This window comes from Euprymna scolopes, chromosome 11, assembly GCF_053919585.1.
Source record: "Euprymna scolopes isolate OS-2025 chromosome 11, ASM5391958v1, whole genome shotgun sequence".
In the NCBI taxonomy this organism is placed as follows: domain Eukaryota; kingdom Metazoa; phylum Mollusca; class Cephalopoda; order Sepiida; family Sepiolidae; genus Euprymna; species Euprymna scolopes.
This window is the reverse complement of record NC_136492.1, coordinates 147293578-147309730: the sequence shown is the minus strand read 5'-3', so window position 1 is coordinate 147309730 and position 16153 is coordinate 147293578. Positions and strand designations below refer to the sequence as shown.

At 32.2% G+C, this 16153-nt stretch overlaps 1 protein-coding gene across 4 annotated transcripts in view; it reads right to left on the bottom strand.

The window, feature by feature from the left end:
- Window positions 1-543: 543 nt before the first annotated feature.
- LOC145288103 (popeye domain-containing protein 3-like) overlaps window positions 544-16153 on the bottom strand; it is a 221224-nt gene continuing 205614 nt past the window's right edge. For 3 of the 4 annotated variants that reach the window (XM_080136160.1, XM_080136162.1, XM_080136161.1), the window contains one exon: window positions 3432-3609. In XM_080136160.1, coding sequence (XP_079992286.1) covers window positions 3464-3609 — 146 coding nt within the window. In that variant the 3' untranslated portion in view covers window positions 3432-3463. Of the gene's footprint in view, window positions 3610-12067; window positions 12145-16153 lie in introns of all 4 variants that reach the window. The other variant, XR_013869263.1, reaches the window with a different exon arrangement.

Genomic DNA, 16153 nt, shown 5'->3' with positions numbered 1-16153 from the left:
CGGGCACATAACAGCGGGTATTTTAATGAAGATAAAATCACTTCAAACCTTCTAAAAGTATAACTATTTTAGAAGAGTGAGTCTCCTCAGAACTATTATAAGAATTTACGGTATTGTATAAAATCGACTGATAATATCTGCAAACCTTACAACAGGTATTGGTAGGTAGTGTTACCATATGGAATTTATATGTGGTGTCTGTGTTTGTATTCCTATAATTTCTTTTGTCTATACAAGAAAATCGTATCCATTTTATTAATTGAGAGATTATTATTATGGTTTATTTATTATAACTTTTTTGTTAATTAAATAAGGATTTGGAATATATATTTTTAGTGTTCTATACATCAACCAACATGTTTCGTTATTCAAAAAAGTTATATAAAAAATTTCTCCTGTCTCATTATTAGGCGAGAACAGACCACCAAAGCTCAGAAAAATCTTCAGGGAAGATACACAGCCGTATTGACATTTGCTTTCTCATCCTCTTGTGAAAGTCTTATTATAATTCATGAAACACAATATAAAAAAAACAATCAGTAGTGACAAAGTATCTGCTTTTTTAATGTCTACATATTACTTGAACTGCACAAACAAATTAGCATACACTCATAAATTTAATTTTCTTTTAATGCAATGAATAGGTTTACTTTGGACAATTGCGGCCATTTTGAAAAGTCTCAAGTAAAAAAAAATTAACACAACATATTTTGTGGTTCGTATCAATTGATGGATACTATATTAGAAATTAGAATGACTCATTATGTCCTGTACATTATAAGTAATTTTATTTACAACATTTACTTAGTTTTATTACTTTCACAAGTGTTTTTTTTTTTGTGAATCATATTTCAAAATGGATATTTTCCCATACTTCTGGCTATTTATATTAAAAGTTCTGTAAAGATTTTCCAACGACATTAAGATATATTCAAAGTTGTAATTTAAGGACTTGATATTTTTCCGTGATATCAGCAATCAGCCATGATCGTTGATATCACAGAACATTTAGACATTTTAGATTCCAAAAACATTGAACCCTCCCCTCATTTTGTTTCCTGTCTGTAAAATTGATCATTATCAAATATTTTCTCGAAAAACAATTCACTGATATCAGTTTCAATATCGATTTCAGTTAAATATGTCAAACTTTTATATTATTTGATCAGTTTGATTTGTTACCGGCAGGAGCATCATTTCTAAATTCCTATGAGACAGAATTTTGTCGAGCAACTTGATTCTGTTGTTGCCATTGTTACCGTCTCATAGGAATTTAGTTTATTTTTTTTTTATCAAATATTTAACTGAAATTTATCATAAACAACATTTTAATAAAGAAACATTTATCTTTTATATTTTTATTTATTGCAATTTTAATTTCTGAAAATATTAACAGTTTTAATAGAAATAAAAATGATGTAATTCTTCGTAAGTTATCTCCCCTGACAAAATCTGTTTCAATTAATAGAATTGAAATGAAACAAAGCCAAACAGAAAAAAAATGCATTGCATGAAACTTTTTTTTAAAAATGATACATTAAAATTAGTAATTTTTTCTCTTGTCAGTAAATATGAATGGATATCCGAATACTCTGCTTTCAAGTTAAATAATGAATTAATTCAAGTTAAAATAGTTACAGGTGAAAATCAGAATCTATAAAGTTTAACTAACAGGTCTAGTTTAGCTGAGATAACACCTGTAATAGTCAGAACTAAGTGGAATCATACCTCAGACTGATTGTCGGAGACGTTTCCTCAACTGGTATGAACATCTAATCAAGACTGATGAAGTTTTAATTTCACCTTCATATTACAGGTGGACCTCCCAGGCTTTAATTTTTCTGTTTAAGAAGTGGTTAGTTTACTTTTAATCATCTGAGGCGCCCCTGCTGAGGAATGCCGACTGAACTGCTCAGGTATCTTTTTGTAGGTCAGAATGAACTTTCACTAGTGTGTTGTCTTATTAAAATCCCATCTGTCCTTGTTTCTAATTTCTACATAACATAAACGAATAAAAACCTGGAAATTCAAAACGATGCTACATATGCGAAGTACAAACCATGCTAACTTTTAGATTGGAGTTTCAAGATAAATCAATTTTTATGATGAATTTTGTTCAGTAAATTGTTAGGCAAAAGTACAAAATAGTTTTAAAAAAAAACCTTCACCCCATGTTGATAGCGTTATTGTTTCAGCATGGTCTGTATAGCATAGGTACCAAAATACGATGTGCCTTCAGTAAGTTTCCAGATTGTTATTGTGTGGGTACTTTTATTGATAGTATACGCATGAAACTTAAGTCCCCTCCGAATTAATCTCCTCCGGCTGCAACGCACTTGTTATACTGTTCCAACAACTTTTGGAAAATCCCATGGAAACCCTCTTGCGTGTCAATGACCCTAGTCACAGTCTCTTTTGCTTCTTCAATTGTCTCATAGCGAGAGCCGTTAGGGTTTTCTTGGAGCTTAAGGAATAAGCAAAACTCACAGGGAACAAGGTCTGAACTATAGGGGTGACGAATTGTCTTGATGTCCATCTTCGTTAAATAGTCTGTGATAAGTATAGAGTGCTAGACTGGTGCAGTAAGACAAACTTTGTGCAAATCGTCCGCATCTTCAGTTCCTCACAACTAATTGTGTGCACAGTTCCCAAGTTTACATCAAACTTTGTACTTAACGTCTCTATAGATATACGGCGGTCCTTATCAATGGTATTCTTTATTTGCCGGATGAACTCTGGTGTTCTGACTTCCTTACTCCTCCCACAGACCTCATCATCCCTCACAGAGTCCCTGTTTTCCTTATGCCACTCAAAAACTGTTGCTCAATTCATGCAAGATGGTCCAAAAGCAGTCTGAAGCATTCCATACGTCCCTCAGTCATTTTCCCCAAGTTTAAAACAGATTTTTATTGCATATCATTGTTCTAATGTGTCCTCACGTCTAAATTGCATTTTTGAAATTCACCAGCTATGACAATCAGGCTTTAGTAGGGTGTATTCCAATTCCTGCTGTAGCTGTTTATTAGAACCTGAAATCATAAAAATTGCTCAGTCATCTCATAAGATGTATAACAATAACATAATGAATTTTTAAACGTCTACGGCAATTTTAAATGCTGGTATAAAAAATGTCTGGAAACTTATTGAAGGCACCTTGTAACTCGTGTATACCAGCATAAAACGCAGTTTACATACATACCTACGTTATATCAGTATTTGCAGAAAAATACTTACTTCTATTACTGTTAGGTGAACAATGTCTTCGTCTGGCAACCCATACTATGGCATTGACTAAATTTTATTAGAGAATTAACTAAATAATTATTAAACGTATATAAATGAATGCAAATATAGTATCCATCAACTTTAAAGGCTGAGATATTGGGATGATATCATATAAATCACAGCCAATATTTATAAAACAATATGGCAAAGCAGAACAGAGTTTATGATGTTGAACTCATTACATATCAAAGCGAACATCTGGTCCCCGTATGGACCTGTGCTCAACACATGTGGAAGAATCACATCCCTGTGTCTGACCACCCTGGTAATGGTTGACATGTCCATTCAGCAACTCAACCTTTTCTCCATGCTCTTGGAAGACGTCTACAAAAGAAGGAAAAAAAACAGAAAAATGTATGTAGATAATAGAATTTAAAAATCAATTATAAAATACATTATTTAGTCGTAACATGAATTAATTTTCATATAACTGCGTAAGAATAGTAGAAAGTTGTTCTTGACTTTGCTTTCAGAAGTCATATAACTCTTTTTTTGCCTTTTAGTTCTCATATTCCATGAGCACTTTCTGATAAAGGGGGAAGAATTGATGTTTTCTAGGTTTTAATCTATCTAACACTTTTGGACCTTGATGTAGTATATTTTTTTAGCTCTTTACATCAAGTGGTTTTATGCATTGTCTGGGAATATTTTCATTAAGATAAAAACAAAATCGTATTTTATTAAGTAACTATACTTTGTTATTGTATTTTTTTATTATTCAATAATTTTTCTGATTTTAATATAATAAATAGTTCTATATATGAGTGCTGTATTATTTTGTGAACAATTGTTTAGCAAACCAATAGAATAGGATACAGAAATGACTATGACGGTTTTTACTCCTTCCTAGTTGTTATGGACCTCGTTCTTGGTTATGATGGTACTCTTTCCTGGTTATGATAAACCCCTTTCCTAGTTATGATGGTACTCCTTCTGGTTACGATAGTATTAGGTTGGTGCAAAAACAATATCATTTTCTCATAAATATTACATTTATATACGATTTCTGAATTAATTCATTGATCTATATATAGTCATGTTATATATCATTTTGAGGCACGTTTTTCGCTCTATCAAATCGTGTTAATCGTTACATTCTTCATCTCTTCTTCATATTTTTGCAGGCTTTTTGACAGCATAGGCAAAATTCAAATCCACACGATTTTCTTGTTCCAGTTCCAACAAGGCCAAAAAGCTGCCGAGACATCTCGTGATATCAATGATGTGTTTGGCCCAGGAACTACTAACGAACATGTGGCACAACAGTGGTTCAAGAAATTTCACAATGGTGACAAGAGACTCGAAGTTGAAATCATGGCTAGTCGACTGTGGTTGATAACGAACATTTGAAAGCCTTAATTGAAGCCAATCCTCACGAAATCACATGAGAAGTTGCTGTAGAACTCAAGGTCAACCACTCAACAGTCGTTCGCCATTTAAAGCAAATAGAGAAGTCAAAAAATTGGATAAATGGGTGCCACATGATTTGAATGATAATAAAAAATTGGATAAATGGGTGCCACATGATTTGAATGATAATAAAAAATTGGATAAATGGGTGCCACATGATTTGAATGATAATAAAAAATTGGATAAATGGGTGCCACATGATTTGAACGATAATAAAAAATTGGATAAATGGGTGCCACATGATTTGAATGATAATAAAAAATTGGATAAATGGGTGCCACATGATTTGAATGATAATAAAAAATTGGATAAATGGGTGCCACATGATTTGAATGATAATAAAAAATTAGATAAATGGGTGCCACATGATTTGAATGATAATAAAAAATTGGATAAATGGGTGCCACATGATTTGAATGATAATAAAAAATTGGATAAATGGGTGCCACATGATTTGAACGATAATAAAAAATTGGATAAATGGGTGCCACATGATTTGAATGATAATAAAAAATTGGATAAATGGGTGCCACATGATTTGAATGATAATAAAAAATTGGATAAATGGGTGCCACATGATTTGAACGATAATAAAAAATTGGATAAATGGGTGCTGTATGAATTGAACGATAATAAAAAATTGGATAAATGGGTGCCACATGAATTGAACGATAATAAAAAATTGGATAAATGGGTGCTGTATGAATTGAACGATAATAAAAAATTGGATAAATGGGTGCCACATGATTTGAACGATAATAAAAAAAATCTCGTCGTTTTGAGATGCCTTCTACACTCCTTCTGTGCAACAAAAACGACCCATTTCTCGAGCGGATTGTGACGTATGATGAGAAGTTCAGCACAGTGGTTGGGTGCCGGAGAAGTTCCACAAAACTTCCTGTAGCGAAATTGCATCAAAAAAGATTATGGTAACTGCTTGGTGGTTTGCGGCCAGTCTCATCCGTCACAGCTTCATGAATCTGGGGCGAAACGATTACCGTGAAGTACTGCTGACAAATTGAAGAAATGTGCCAGAAGCTTCAACGTATGTGCCTAAAATTGGTTAATATGAAGGGACCAATTCTTCTCCATGACAACGCTCGCCTGCATGTTGCTCAACTGACCCTGCAGAAGCTGAATGAATTGGGCTACGAGACTCTGCCTCATCCGCCATATTCACCGAACCTTTCGCCAACCGATTATCACTTTTTTAAGCATCTCAACAACTTCTTGTGCTAAAAATATTTCAGAAGCCGAGATGATACTGAATCGGCCTTCAATGACTTCATTGTTTCCAGAACTCCGGATTTCTATGCTAATGGGATAAATAAACTTGTTTCTGATTGGTTAAAATGTGTCGATTCTAATGGTTCTTATTTCGATTAATAAAGTTTATTAGGAAAGGAATTATGATCTTTTAAAGTTGAAAGTCAAAAAACGACATTATTTTTGCACCAACCTAATACTATTTCCTAGTTATGATGGAACTTCTTCCGATTATAATGGTAGGATAGTTTTTATGCTTCATCAGGCTTATTCTTTGATGCAACTGATTTTCACTATTGTAGAATTTAGAGTCCGAAACTGTTGTTGCATCGAACGATCAGTATTAATCAAGACGAATATGATTGGCAACAATGGTAGGGAAAAAAGGCGTCCGATTCTGAAACCATAACAATCATCATGAGCCAAAGGGAGGCATTGTAAATAGGAACAATCATCAATAAGTGTCAGAACGTTTCGTCATTACTGTATTTATTATATCTGGGTGAGTTCATTTATTCTGGAAATAGGTAGATCAGCTTACAACATAATAGAAACAAAGCCTCGCACATAATCACGACCAACAAGCAAATTGATTTCTTCTATTTTTTACGGTTATATTTAAAAGACAATAAATTTGTATAAAAATTACCAAAATGTTCCAGCTTTTTTATTAATATAAATAAATGCAACAGTGCATGGGGAAAATAAATCAACGTTTGTTTCCTAAGGGTTTTATAGTGTAAAACAAAATACATGCTAAACTATTACTTAGTTCTGAGATTCAGTTATGGTTGGAAACATCCTTGTTTCATTGTTTTAATTAGGCATAATTTAGATTTAAATTTATCAATGCATTTATCTGTTACTAAAATGTATCTATCAGTCTTATCTTCTGTCACCTTGTGTTGTTAGAACCCCCCCACTCTATTAAATCATACAATGTCTATGAGTCTTGCTTCTGTCACCCTTTTTCTATGTTTATTAACAGTCAAAGGTAATAAAACTAAAGACTAAACTCACAATTAGAATACTTCACCAAAAACACAGGACAATGTCATCAGAAAGATGAAACAATAAAAATTGAAGGATAGCAGGAGCAGAAAGAGATTAATTTAGATTTTCTCTTTTTAGTTCTGTATAAACTATCTCCATAAACTCGCTTGTTCTCAATAAACAATATAATCTTAGCTTCATGGATAATCCCACGTTTTTTTTCTAGTATAAATGTCATCTTGTCGTTAATTTTTAAAATATAACTTGTTTTCTTGCTACATTTCACTAAAACATATTAATAATTACAATTCTTAAAAAAAAATACTTTATCTGACTAGGAATATTTTTTGAGTGGAAGCTTTCTTTGTTGTCTGCAGCAAATTGTAGTTACACTGAACACCATCTTTTCTATCAAGTCTGTTAAATATTAATAATAATACATTCTTTTGTTTATAACTCTTAAACAGTATTTATTGTGTGGAAAAACGTGAATTACTCACAAAATCTCTTTATTCTTTGAAAATTCTCTGCATCGCCTGCCGTCATATTTATTCGACAGAGGATTTGTAAAAAATTTAATTTGTATTACATATTTCACATTCATCACATTTTTCATAAAATACAGGATGGAATGATAAAATTGTCGTCCTAGAAAAGACGACACGATTCCATTAACGTTTGATGAACAACAGTTTTTTTTTTTTTTTTTGCTGCAGACCATCTACTAGTTCGTCAGTTGTGTACAAATCCCAAAAGTGATAGGAGCTATCTGTTATGTTTGAAAGTGACACAATATTCACGAATAACAGGGACATGCCCAGGGTGATGAAACAAAGTTTCTGGATACGATTATGGTCTTTAGTGTGGTTTCAATTGGGAGCCACATCGTGCCAATTCACATCTTTGAAATCGTGTTGAATTCAACACCAAAATGTACCTAGATGTGCTGAAGAATGTGGTGATCCCTGTGTGCAATCAAATGACCGCTGGCAGACCCTGGATGCGGCAGAAGGACTCAGCGCCAGCCCACAAGTCCAAAGAAACGAAAACTTGGCTTCAGGAGTGCTACGACTTTGTACCCTTCTCTCATTGACCCCCACTTTTCCCCTGACTTGAACTCGCTGGACTACTTTGTTTGGTCATACTTTGAGAACATCACTAACATGATCTCTCACAACACCAAAGCCAGCCTAATCGCTGCTATCTGCTGAGTATTCGCTGAGCTCCTGCCAATACTTGTGGAAAAGGCATGCTCCCAGTTCCAGACCCGTATTGAGGTGATAATAGAAACTGAAGGCTACATTGAATAGATATCAGCTCTACGACATAATCAAATTATCTGAATTTATTTTCTCAATAAAAGTTTAAAAATAAAACTGTAGTGTTGTTTTCTCTAGCAGATGTACCTGGTATTCGATATTATTCTTTATTATTATTATCATGCTTTAGTACAAATAATTAACATTTGCCACAACGTTCTCTTTTGTAATATACAAATTATATGATATTCTGTTTTTCTTTTTCTTTTATTACATGTCAACAACGTGCGAATTACTTTGCCTTCTATTTTTTATACATTTCTTTACATAATCAACACAGTAATGAGATCATCATTGCATGCATGCAAACAGAACTGGCAGTTCGTGATACACATTAACCAAACACTGAAATGCAAAAGCTGAAAATAAATACTAGTTCATAAAACGATAACTTATAATTAATAAAAATAACACATTCGAATTTTGCCTCCAATAATTTTTTTTTCTGTTTTTTGATAATACATATAATCACAATTTATTTGATAATACATATAATCACAATTTATTTGATAATACATATAATCACAATTCATTTGATAATACATATAATCACAATTCATTTGGCAAGATAAACAATACAGTAATAGTTTCATACAGTTCATTGGTCTATTATAAGCTAATGTTAGAATATGCATTGTTTCAACGCCTAGTGTTACAATTTACCAATAGTTTAAAACGTTGTAGATCAACCCAACCAATTATTTCATCAACTAAAATTGAAGAAGTAAATTTTCATAAGATTATTGGCCTGTATTTTTTAAACTAATAATATATTAACAATAAATCCATTAAAATGAATATAAACAAATTTTATAAATAAGATATAATATATAACGAAACATGTAATTTTATTCCACTTTTGTATAATTTTGACTATTTTATTTGTACTGATGCCTAATATAGAATCTTTATAGATTCTTTATTTACAATGCCTCCCCACGGGACGGAGTTCGACACCAGGGTCGTTTTTTAATCTGAAGAAAAGAGTAGACTAAACTTGTTGTCTCTATACTGAATTAAAATCTTAAGATTCTCATAATTAAATTTTAACGAATATTAAAATTGTGTTCTTATATTTAACTTCAGTTTTAATTCAAGCACTGTTTTCTCAACAAATTTAACTACGACTATTAAAACTGAAAATGCCTGCAATATATAAACTTGTCAGCATCGAAGTAAAACATAGACAGCAGGATAAACCCTTAGTTAATTCCTTATCTCCTGTCATTTAAAAATGAGTGCAGAAAGTTTGATCTAATTGAAATAACTAGAGATACAGTCATTGAATTTGAAGCGACTGATGAAAATACCATCCCTTCTGTTAAGATTAACACATGCGTCCAAATTCAAAATAAAGGACTTATAAATTTTGGAAAAATGGACTTATAAATTTTGCTTCTTTTTGGCGGGGGTGGATGGAGTGGAATTTTCTTTCTTTTTCATATATGGTTTTCATTTTCATTAAAATTTATGCCTCGACTAAGAACAATTAAATTTTTTTAAACTAAAACGGTAGTTTTATTGTTGTGATTAATGATAATTTTGTTTACCTAAATTGACTAAACTTTTTTTTTTTTTTTTTTTTTTTTTTACACAGTGATCACCACTTATCAAGGCCCGGAAGCCACTCAGGGATAAGGGTTATTGTAAGTACATCACGTTAGTGAGGAGATTTTATGAAGTGTTTAATTAGGGGGGCGGCTCATTAGGAATTTGTTAACATTAGACTTGAAGACATCCAAGTTGTAGTCCGGAGGGAAGCAGGCAGACGGAACAGAGTTCCACAGGCGTGCAGTTCTAAGAAAGAAGCTTTGCTCATGAAATCCGCGTTTTGATTTAGGCACAGATATAGAGTGGGGGAAATTTTTCACAGTGGATTCAGCTAGACGGGTGTTTTTCGTGAAAGATTGGCGAGGGGGGACCAGGGATTGGAGTTCAGACGAGCACCTGCCATGAAAATAACGATAAAACAAGGATAGTCTCGCAACGTCTCTTCTGTGGGAGAGGGGTTGCAGGGTAGAGAAAAGGGCATCCCCCACTAAACCACGAAGTCTATTTTGTACTCTGTCAAGGCATGATAGGCTGTTTTTGGCAGCTCCTGCCCAGATATGGCAACAGTATTCCATCTTTGGCCGTACTTGGCTTTTATATAGATAGAGAATTGCATCAGTAGTGAGATATCTTCTGGAGCGGTAGAAGGATCCCACCATCTTTCCTGCGACCTTGGCAACAGACTTGATGTACGTGTTCCATTTCAGATCAGGAGTAAAGGTCAAACCCAGAAGCTTGTCAAAACACGGGGCCTCACCCAGACGAGAGCCATCCATCACAATTGATGCCAGCTGGGGATCAGAGCGTTGATGATGTAAGGATAGGAGTTTGGTTTTGGATGCATTAAAGGTAACTAGCCACATCTTCCCCCACTGAACAACGCGCTCGAGATCAGAGGAGAGAGAATCCGAGAGAACTTCGTCATTTACATATATCTAATATATATATATATATATATATATATATATATATATATATATATATATATATATATATATTTGTTTACCTAACTTGACTAAAACTCTATACATAAACCTGTTAAAAACGAGCAAAATGTATAGACCATTGACTTAGATTGAGTGTTTTATGCTAAACTTATAGCATAAATGTAGAATTGTGATGACTATATTAAATACTAATCCCTATTAATCCCTATTACTCTATAACAACGGATATCATAATACTTAGTTCGCTGCACCTTAAAACAAAGGTCTATACAAAATTTCTCTCAATCGACCCAACAGTTTCCGAGAAAAATTGGAGCAGACAGATAGACAAAAAGAGTGACTAAGAGAGAAAAAATAAATATATATATATATATATATATATATATATATATATATATATACATATATATACACTAATAGAGAAGAATCTGAAGAGAATGAAAGATGACAATCAATAAACGTGTAAATTCATATCTACATGTGACAGATTATGCTTCCTGATACCTATACGCATATTCGAGAGGCGTTCCAAAAGTAATGCCTCCTATTTTTTATTCCCCATGAATGGATTAGAGAGGATTGCTAATTGTATTGTTATGATGACTGAACTTATGGAGTCCTGATCTGAAAGTTTCATATCTCCATTGCAGATATTGACGCTTTAAGATTCTAAGAAAGCAACGCCTGTCATAGACGTGCGTCAGGAGCAGAGATTTGCCATTGAATACCTGACAAAAGTATACTGAGAATGGTGGTGACTATGTAGAAAAATAAATTCAGGAGCACAAAATGCTGCTCGTTTTAAGGGTTTCACTCCTGTTTACATAACTCTTTAACTTTTTTTAGTTAAAAACAAAGTAGGAGGCATTACTTGAAACGATCCACAAAAGCATGCAACTATATATATATATATATATATATATATATATATATATATATATATATATATATATATATATATATTCCAATTTTATAAATACAAAAAATAAAAAATACAAAATATAGTCTTTATACAGAAACGTATATATATATATATATATATATATATATATATATATATATATATATATATATATATATATATATACATCAATGACGGGAAACATGCCAATATCCACATGTGCATATACCAAACGAATAAAAACATCTCTGACGGTACTGTTCATTACATAATTTAGGTATTTCAATACAGCGAAAACAAAAAGCCTATAAGTACGTATATATACCTATACAAACCTACACCCACGCATATACATATAATAACATATACATACATATACACAAATATATACATACCTACTACTGTGCCTTCCTTCCATATATACATATGCTCACAAATATCATCATAGATACTAATACTATTTAACCCATAGCTGGAGAGTAAAAGAGGAAAAAATAAGAAAGGAAGATACAGCGAGCAGAAAGAGACTAATTTTGGATGTTGTCTTTTTTTTATTTAACTGGCTTTGCCAACTCGTTTTTCCTAATTCAGAAAATCAGAGCCTAATAGGTTACACAATGGGTCATAATTTTCGGTATATACATGTTAGTGTGTATGTTTAAGCAGACTATAGATTAGCAATGGATTGTGTGTATTGATTACTTGCAAATAACGATTTTAACTTAAACTAGATTTGATTGGCTTAATTAATGTCGTTCCATTTCTTTAATTACGGAATTTCTTATAGAGTATAATTGAGAATGATTTAAACGTTTCTTTATATCCAAGTTCTGGCAGCAACTTATTCTCACTTCAAATCTATCCTATTTTACGTGGTTAGCTTGACCAATCAACTATCAACTTCTCTTATGTCAAGTATCCTGGATAAGCCACTGCACCTGGAGAATATCACTATAGTTCACTCTCGGAAGTAAATTTATCATCATATTTCGATTGCAGTCAAGATGATGGAGTTCACACGACACATGACTGCTTTCAAGTCCCGTCTCTCAACATTGAAGTCGACTGCAATGACATCTGGGTGGGTATGTGAGCACTCTACTTCTGGAGTGAGTAGTAGGGTTCCACAGAAATAGGGAAAGCATAACTTCATTTACTGCTCTAAAATAATAACCTGCAAACTGAAGTACATTACTGACAAGGCATAAGCAACAAAATAAGTGATTGATGGAAAACAAAAGTATTTCCTCCTTTCAGACCGGAAGTTATGTGTAGAGTCGGTATTATTTAATCAATCGTTTTTACATTTGAGAGGTGAGCGTGCAAGTGTTAACTCCTGTTTTTCTCTCATGAAACGAGGACAAATGTTTAAATAAATCAGTGATGGTGACAGTAATGCCTTTGAAAATGAATAAAAAAAAAACGTTACGACATTATTGATGCGGATGAGGATGGTGATGAGGATGACTAAGATGGTGATGATAACGAAATGAATTATATAATAACGTTAATCATTATTATGATGAAAGAATGAACAAAAAAACTATAAAGATGTGCAGTCAATGTGCAGTGATTTACTGCAGTAGATTAATGCGACATTGGCACACGTTTCCTGCAGATTGTTCGTCCCCCATACACACATACCTGACGCACCCAAATACAAAAAAGCCATTAGTTTTGGACAAGTCACAGCCAATCATTTCTGATGCATCTTAGAAATAAATTTGTTCTTTTTTTTTTCATATAATGTTTTTTCATATAATGCTTTTCATATAGTGTTTTTTCATATATTGTTTTTTCATATAGTGTTTTTTCTTAGCTGTTAAATTATTCAATGAAAGAAAAAGATCGTGCAATTCTAAACATGTAAAAATATGTTTTTTCAAGATCATTAGACATCATCAAAATTTTATTGAATTACAATAATCTTAAAAATAAGTTTATATAATTTCATTTTTACTGCATTGACTTTTACTGAATTTAATTTTTTAAAACTGTGAAATAGGTTCTCATACGAATGCAAGAATTAGGACTGGATGGAGTAAGTTAAGAGACCGTGTGTGATTAATAACTTGCAGATGGTTACCACTCTCGATAAAAGGAACAATCTACCAGGCAAGTGTACGCTGTTTAATAATGCATGCAAGTAAAACCTGTTTAATGAAGGTTGAGGACATGCGTTGCATGGAGATAAATGATATGAATTATGTAAAATGAGTCTTAAAGACAAATTTAGGCCTTATGATCTAAGAAGAACATGAAATCTGGACAATATAAGGAGATGTATGCAGAATAATTAAAGTTTCTGGTTTGGTAATATTGGAAGAATAAATGAGATTTTTTGGGTTAGTAGCAGGATCAATTCATAGGCGAACTCAGGAATCTTTCTGTGGTTCTTTGGAATCTGCAGGGAATTTCGAACAGAATCCTTTATTTAATTCATCGAGTAGCATGCTCTCGTTCTGTCAACCATAATTGAGTAGAAATCTAAAACAATTTGCAATTGCATTCTTAGTATCTCTCACACTGAAGATTGAACCTTCAACCTCCAGAAGAGTGTCATTTGAACTGAATATTTTATTTTTGTACTTTATCTGTAATGCAACAAGTTTCGCCAGAAAGATTAATGAGTTCGACAAGATATATCTGAAAGAAGGTTGGAGGTAAAAATAACACAGATCGGAATAATCTAAATGATACAAATTCTCAAACCTCATTTTAAACATTCAGAAACATATTTGTCTGTTTGACGATCACCGACAAATTTTGCTCATGTGTGGAAAAGGTTTTATCGTTTGAGTTTTGTTTCCTTTGGCTTCAATCATTGTAGAAGGACTAAACTATTTGTGACAAAGTATCTATCAACATTGAAAGGCGTTATCTAAAAAATAACTCTCAAAGAGGACGATCTACATGAAAGTAACATTTAATGAAAGACGTCAACTTACGTGCACTCAACCATCACAAAAGATGCACAATCCTCCATATTTAAAACTGATTGGAAACAACATTACTAATAGCAGATCGATATACATTTTTAAATTTTGCATTTGATAAGAAGTCGTTCGTCTATAATATAAAAAGCAAACGTCTGTCTGTATGTGTGTATATATATGTGTGTACGTGTGTCTGTCTGTCTGTATGTCTGTCTGTCTGTATGTATGTATGTATGTATGTATGTATGTCGTGCTAAAACTCGAAAAATATTAAAAAAAACTCTCTCTATTTTTTTTTTAATCGGCGTTATCCCGGAAAATATTATCTAAAATTTCTGGTGAAAAAAGTGCAAATGTTTATTTATATGAATTAATGTTATCAAGACGTAAACACGATTTTTAATGTTATCATGTAAAAGGAAGATTTTTTGCTAAATCAAGTATTATACCTGTTTGGAAGGGGAAGTGGATGAGAATGATAAAACGCTATGTTACACTTTTGCACCGGGTAATGTTGGGTAGCCCTACTATTTCCTTATATTAGACAAAAATGTAACAAAGCAATTAATCTGCATCAACTAATTAACAAACTGATAATAAATCTCATGTCAGATTCTACAAAACAATTGTGAGATCAAAACTTTTATAGGGTGCCAAAAACTGAAACAAACATTATCATTATACTTGTATTTAGCAAAATTCTCAACGAACAAAATAAACTTAATTACATTTTAAGATGAATCTCAAGAAATAAAAAATATTCTGACGTCACATGCAAATACTTGGATAGATTTAATGATGCACTGGAAACATGAAAAAGAGATATCAAAAATTTAGAAATGTCCTATTTCCAAGTAAACTGTTCACAAATCGGCCACAAAGCTAATAAATACAATTACGTCTTCTTTATGGACTTAAAGTGACACTTGTTTCATTTATTTAAAGAATATTGAGCTCATAATTATTTTTATTGTAACAAAGAAATCATTTTTAAATATTTAGATTTTCAAAATAATTAATTAAAGTAAACAATTAAAACGTTACTTTACCTGTTGCAGTAGAAAATATATAAAACGACTGCCAATGTTTGTATCAAATTACAATGTTAATATCCTAATCATTTCATCTGATCAAAAACGTCAAATAAATTAATACTAGTTACAAACTCCAGATTCTCTCATGAGAAATATGAACACTCGATTAATTATACAACTTAAAAAGAATCAATAACTTCCGCTGCAATAAACTTCTGTTGGATATCAAGCAATATTAGCATGTGTGGAAAGGGAAAGAGTAATTATATCTTAAAGAAAAAACACAATATACTGTACTAACACCAAAAATACAGATAAAAAACAAAACAAATTCCATATATGAACCCAAAAAACAAAAATTACAATATATTTTATTTAAATTTTTACATTCTTTGCTTACAATTATAGCAATATTAGAGACTTCAAGATTAATTTTATTAAAGCGCAGTAGTTTTTTTTTACATAAGTCTAGAGTAAGCATAGAATTAGAGTAATGGAATATTGCATTGGA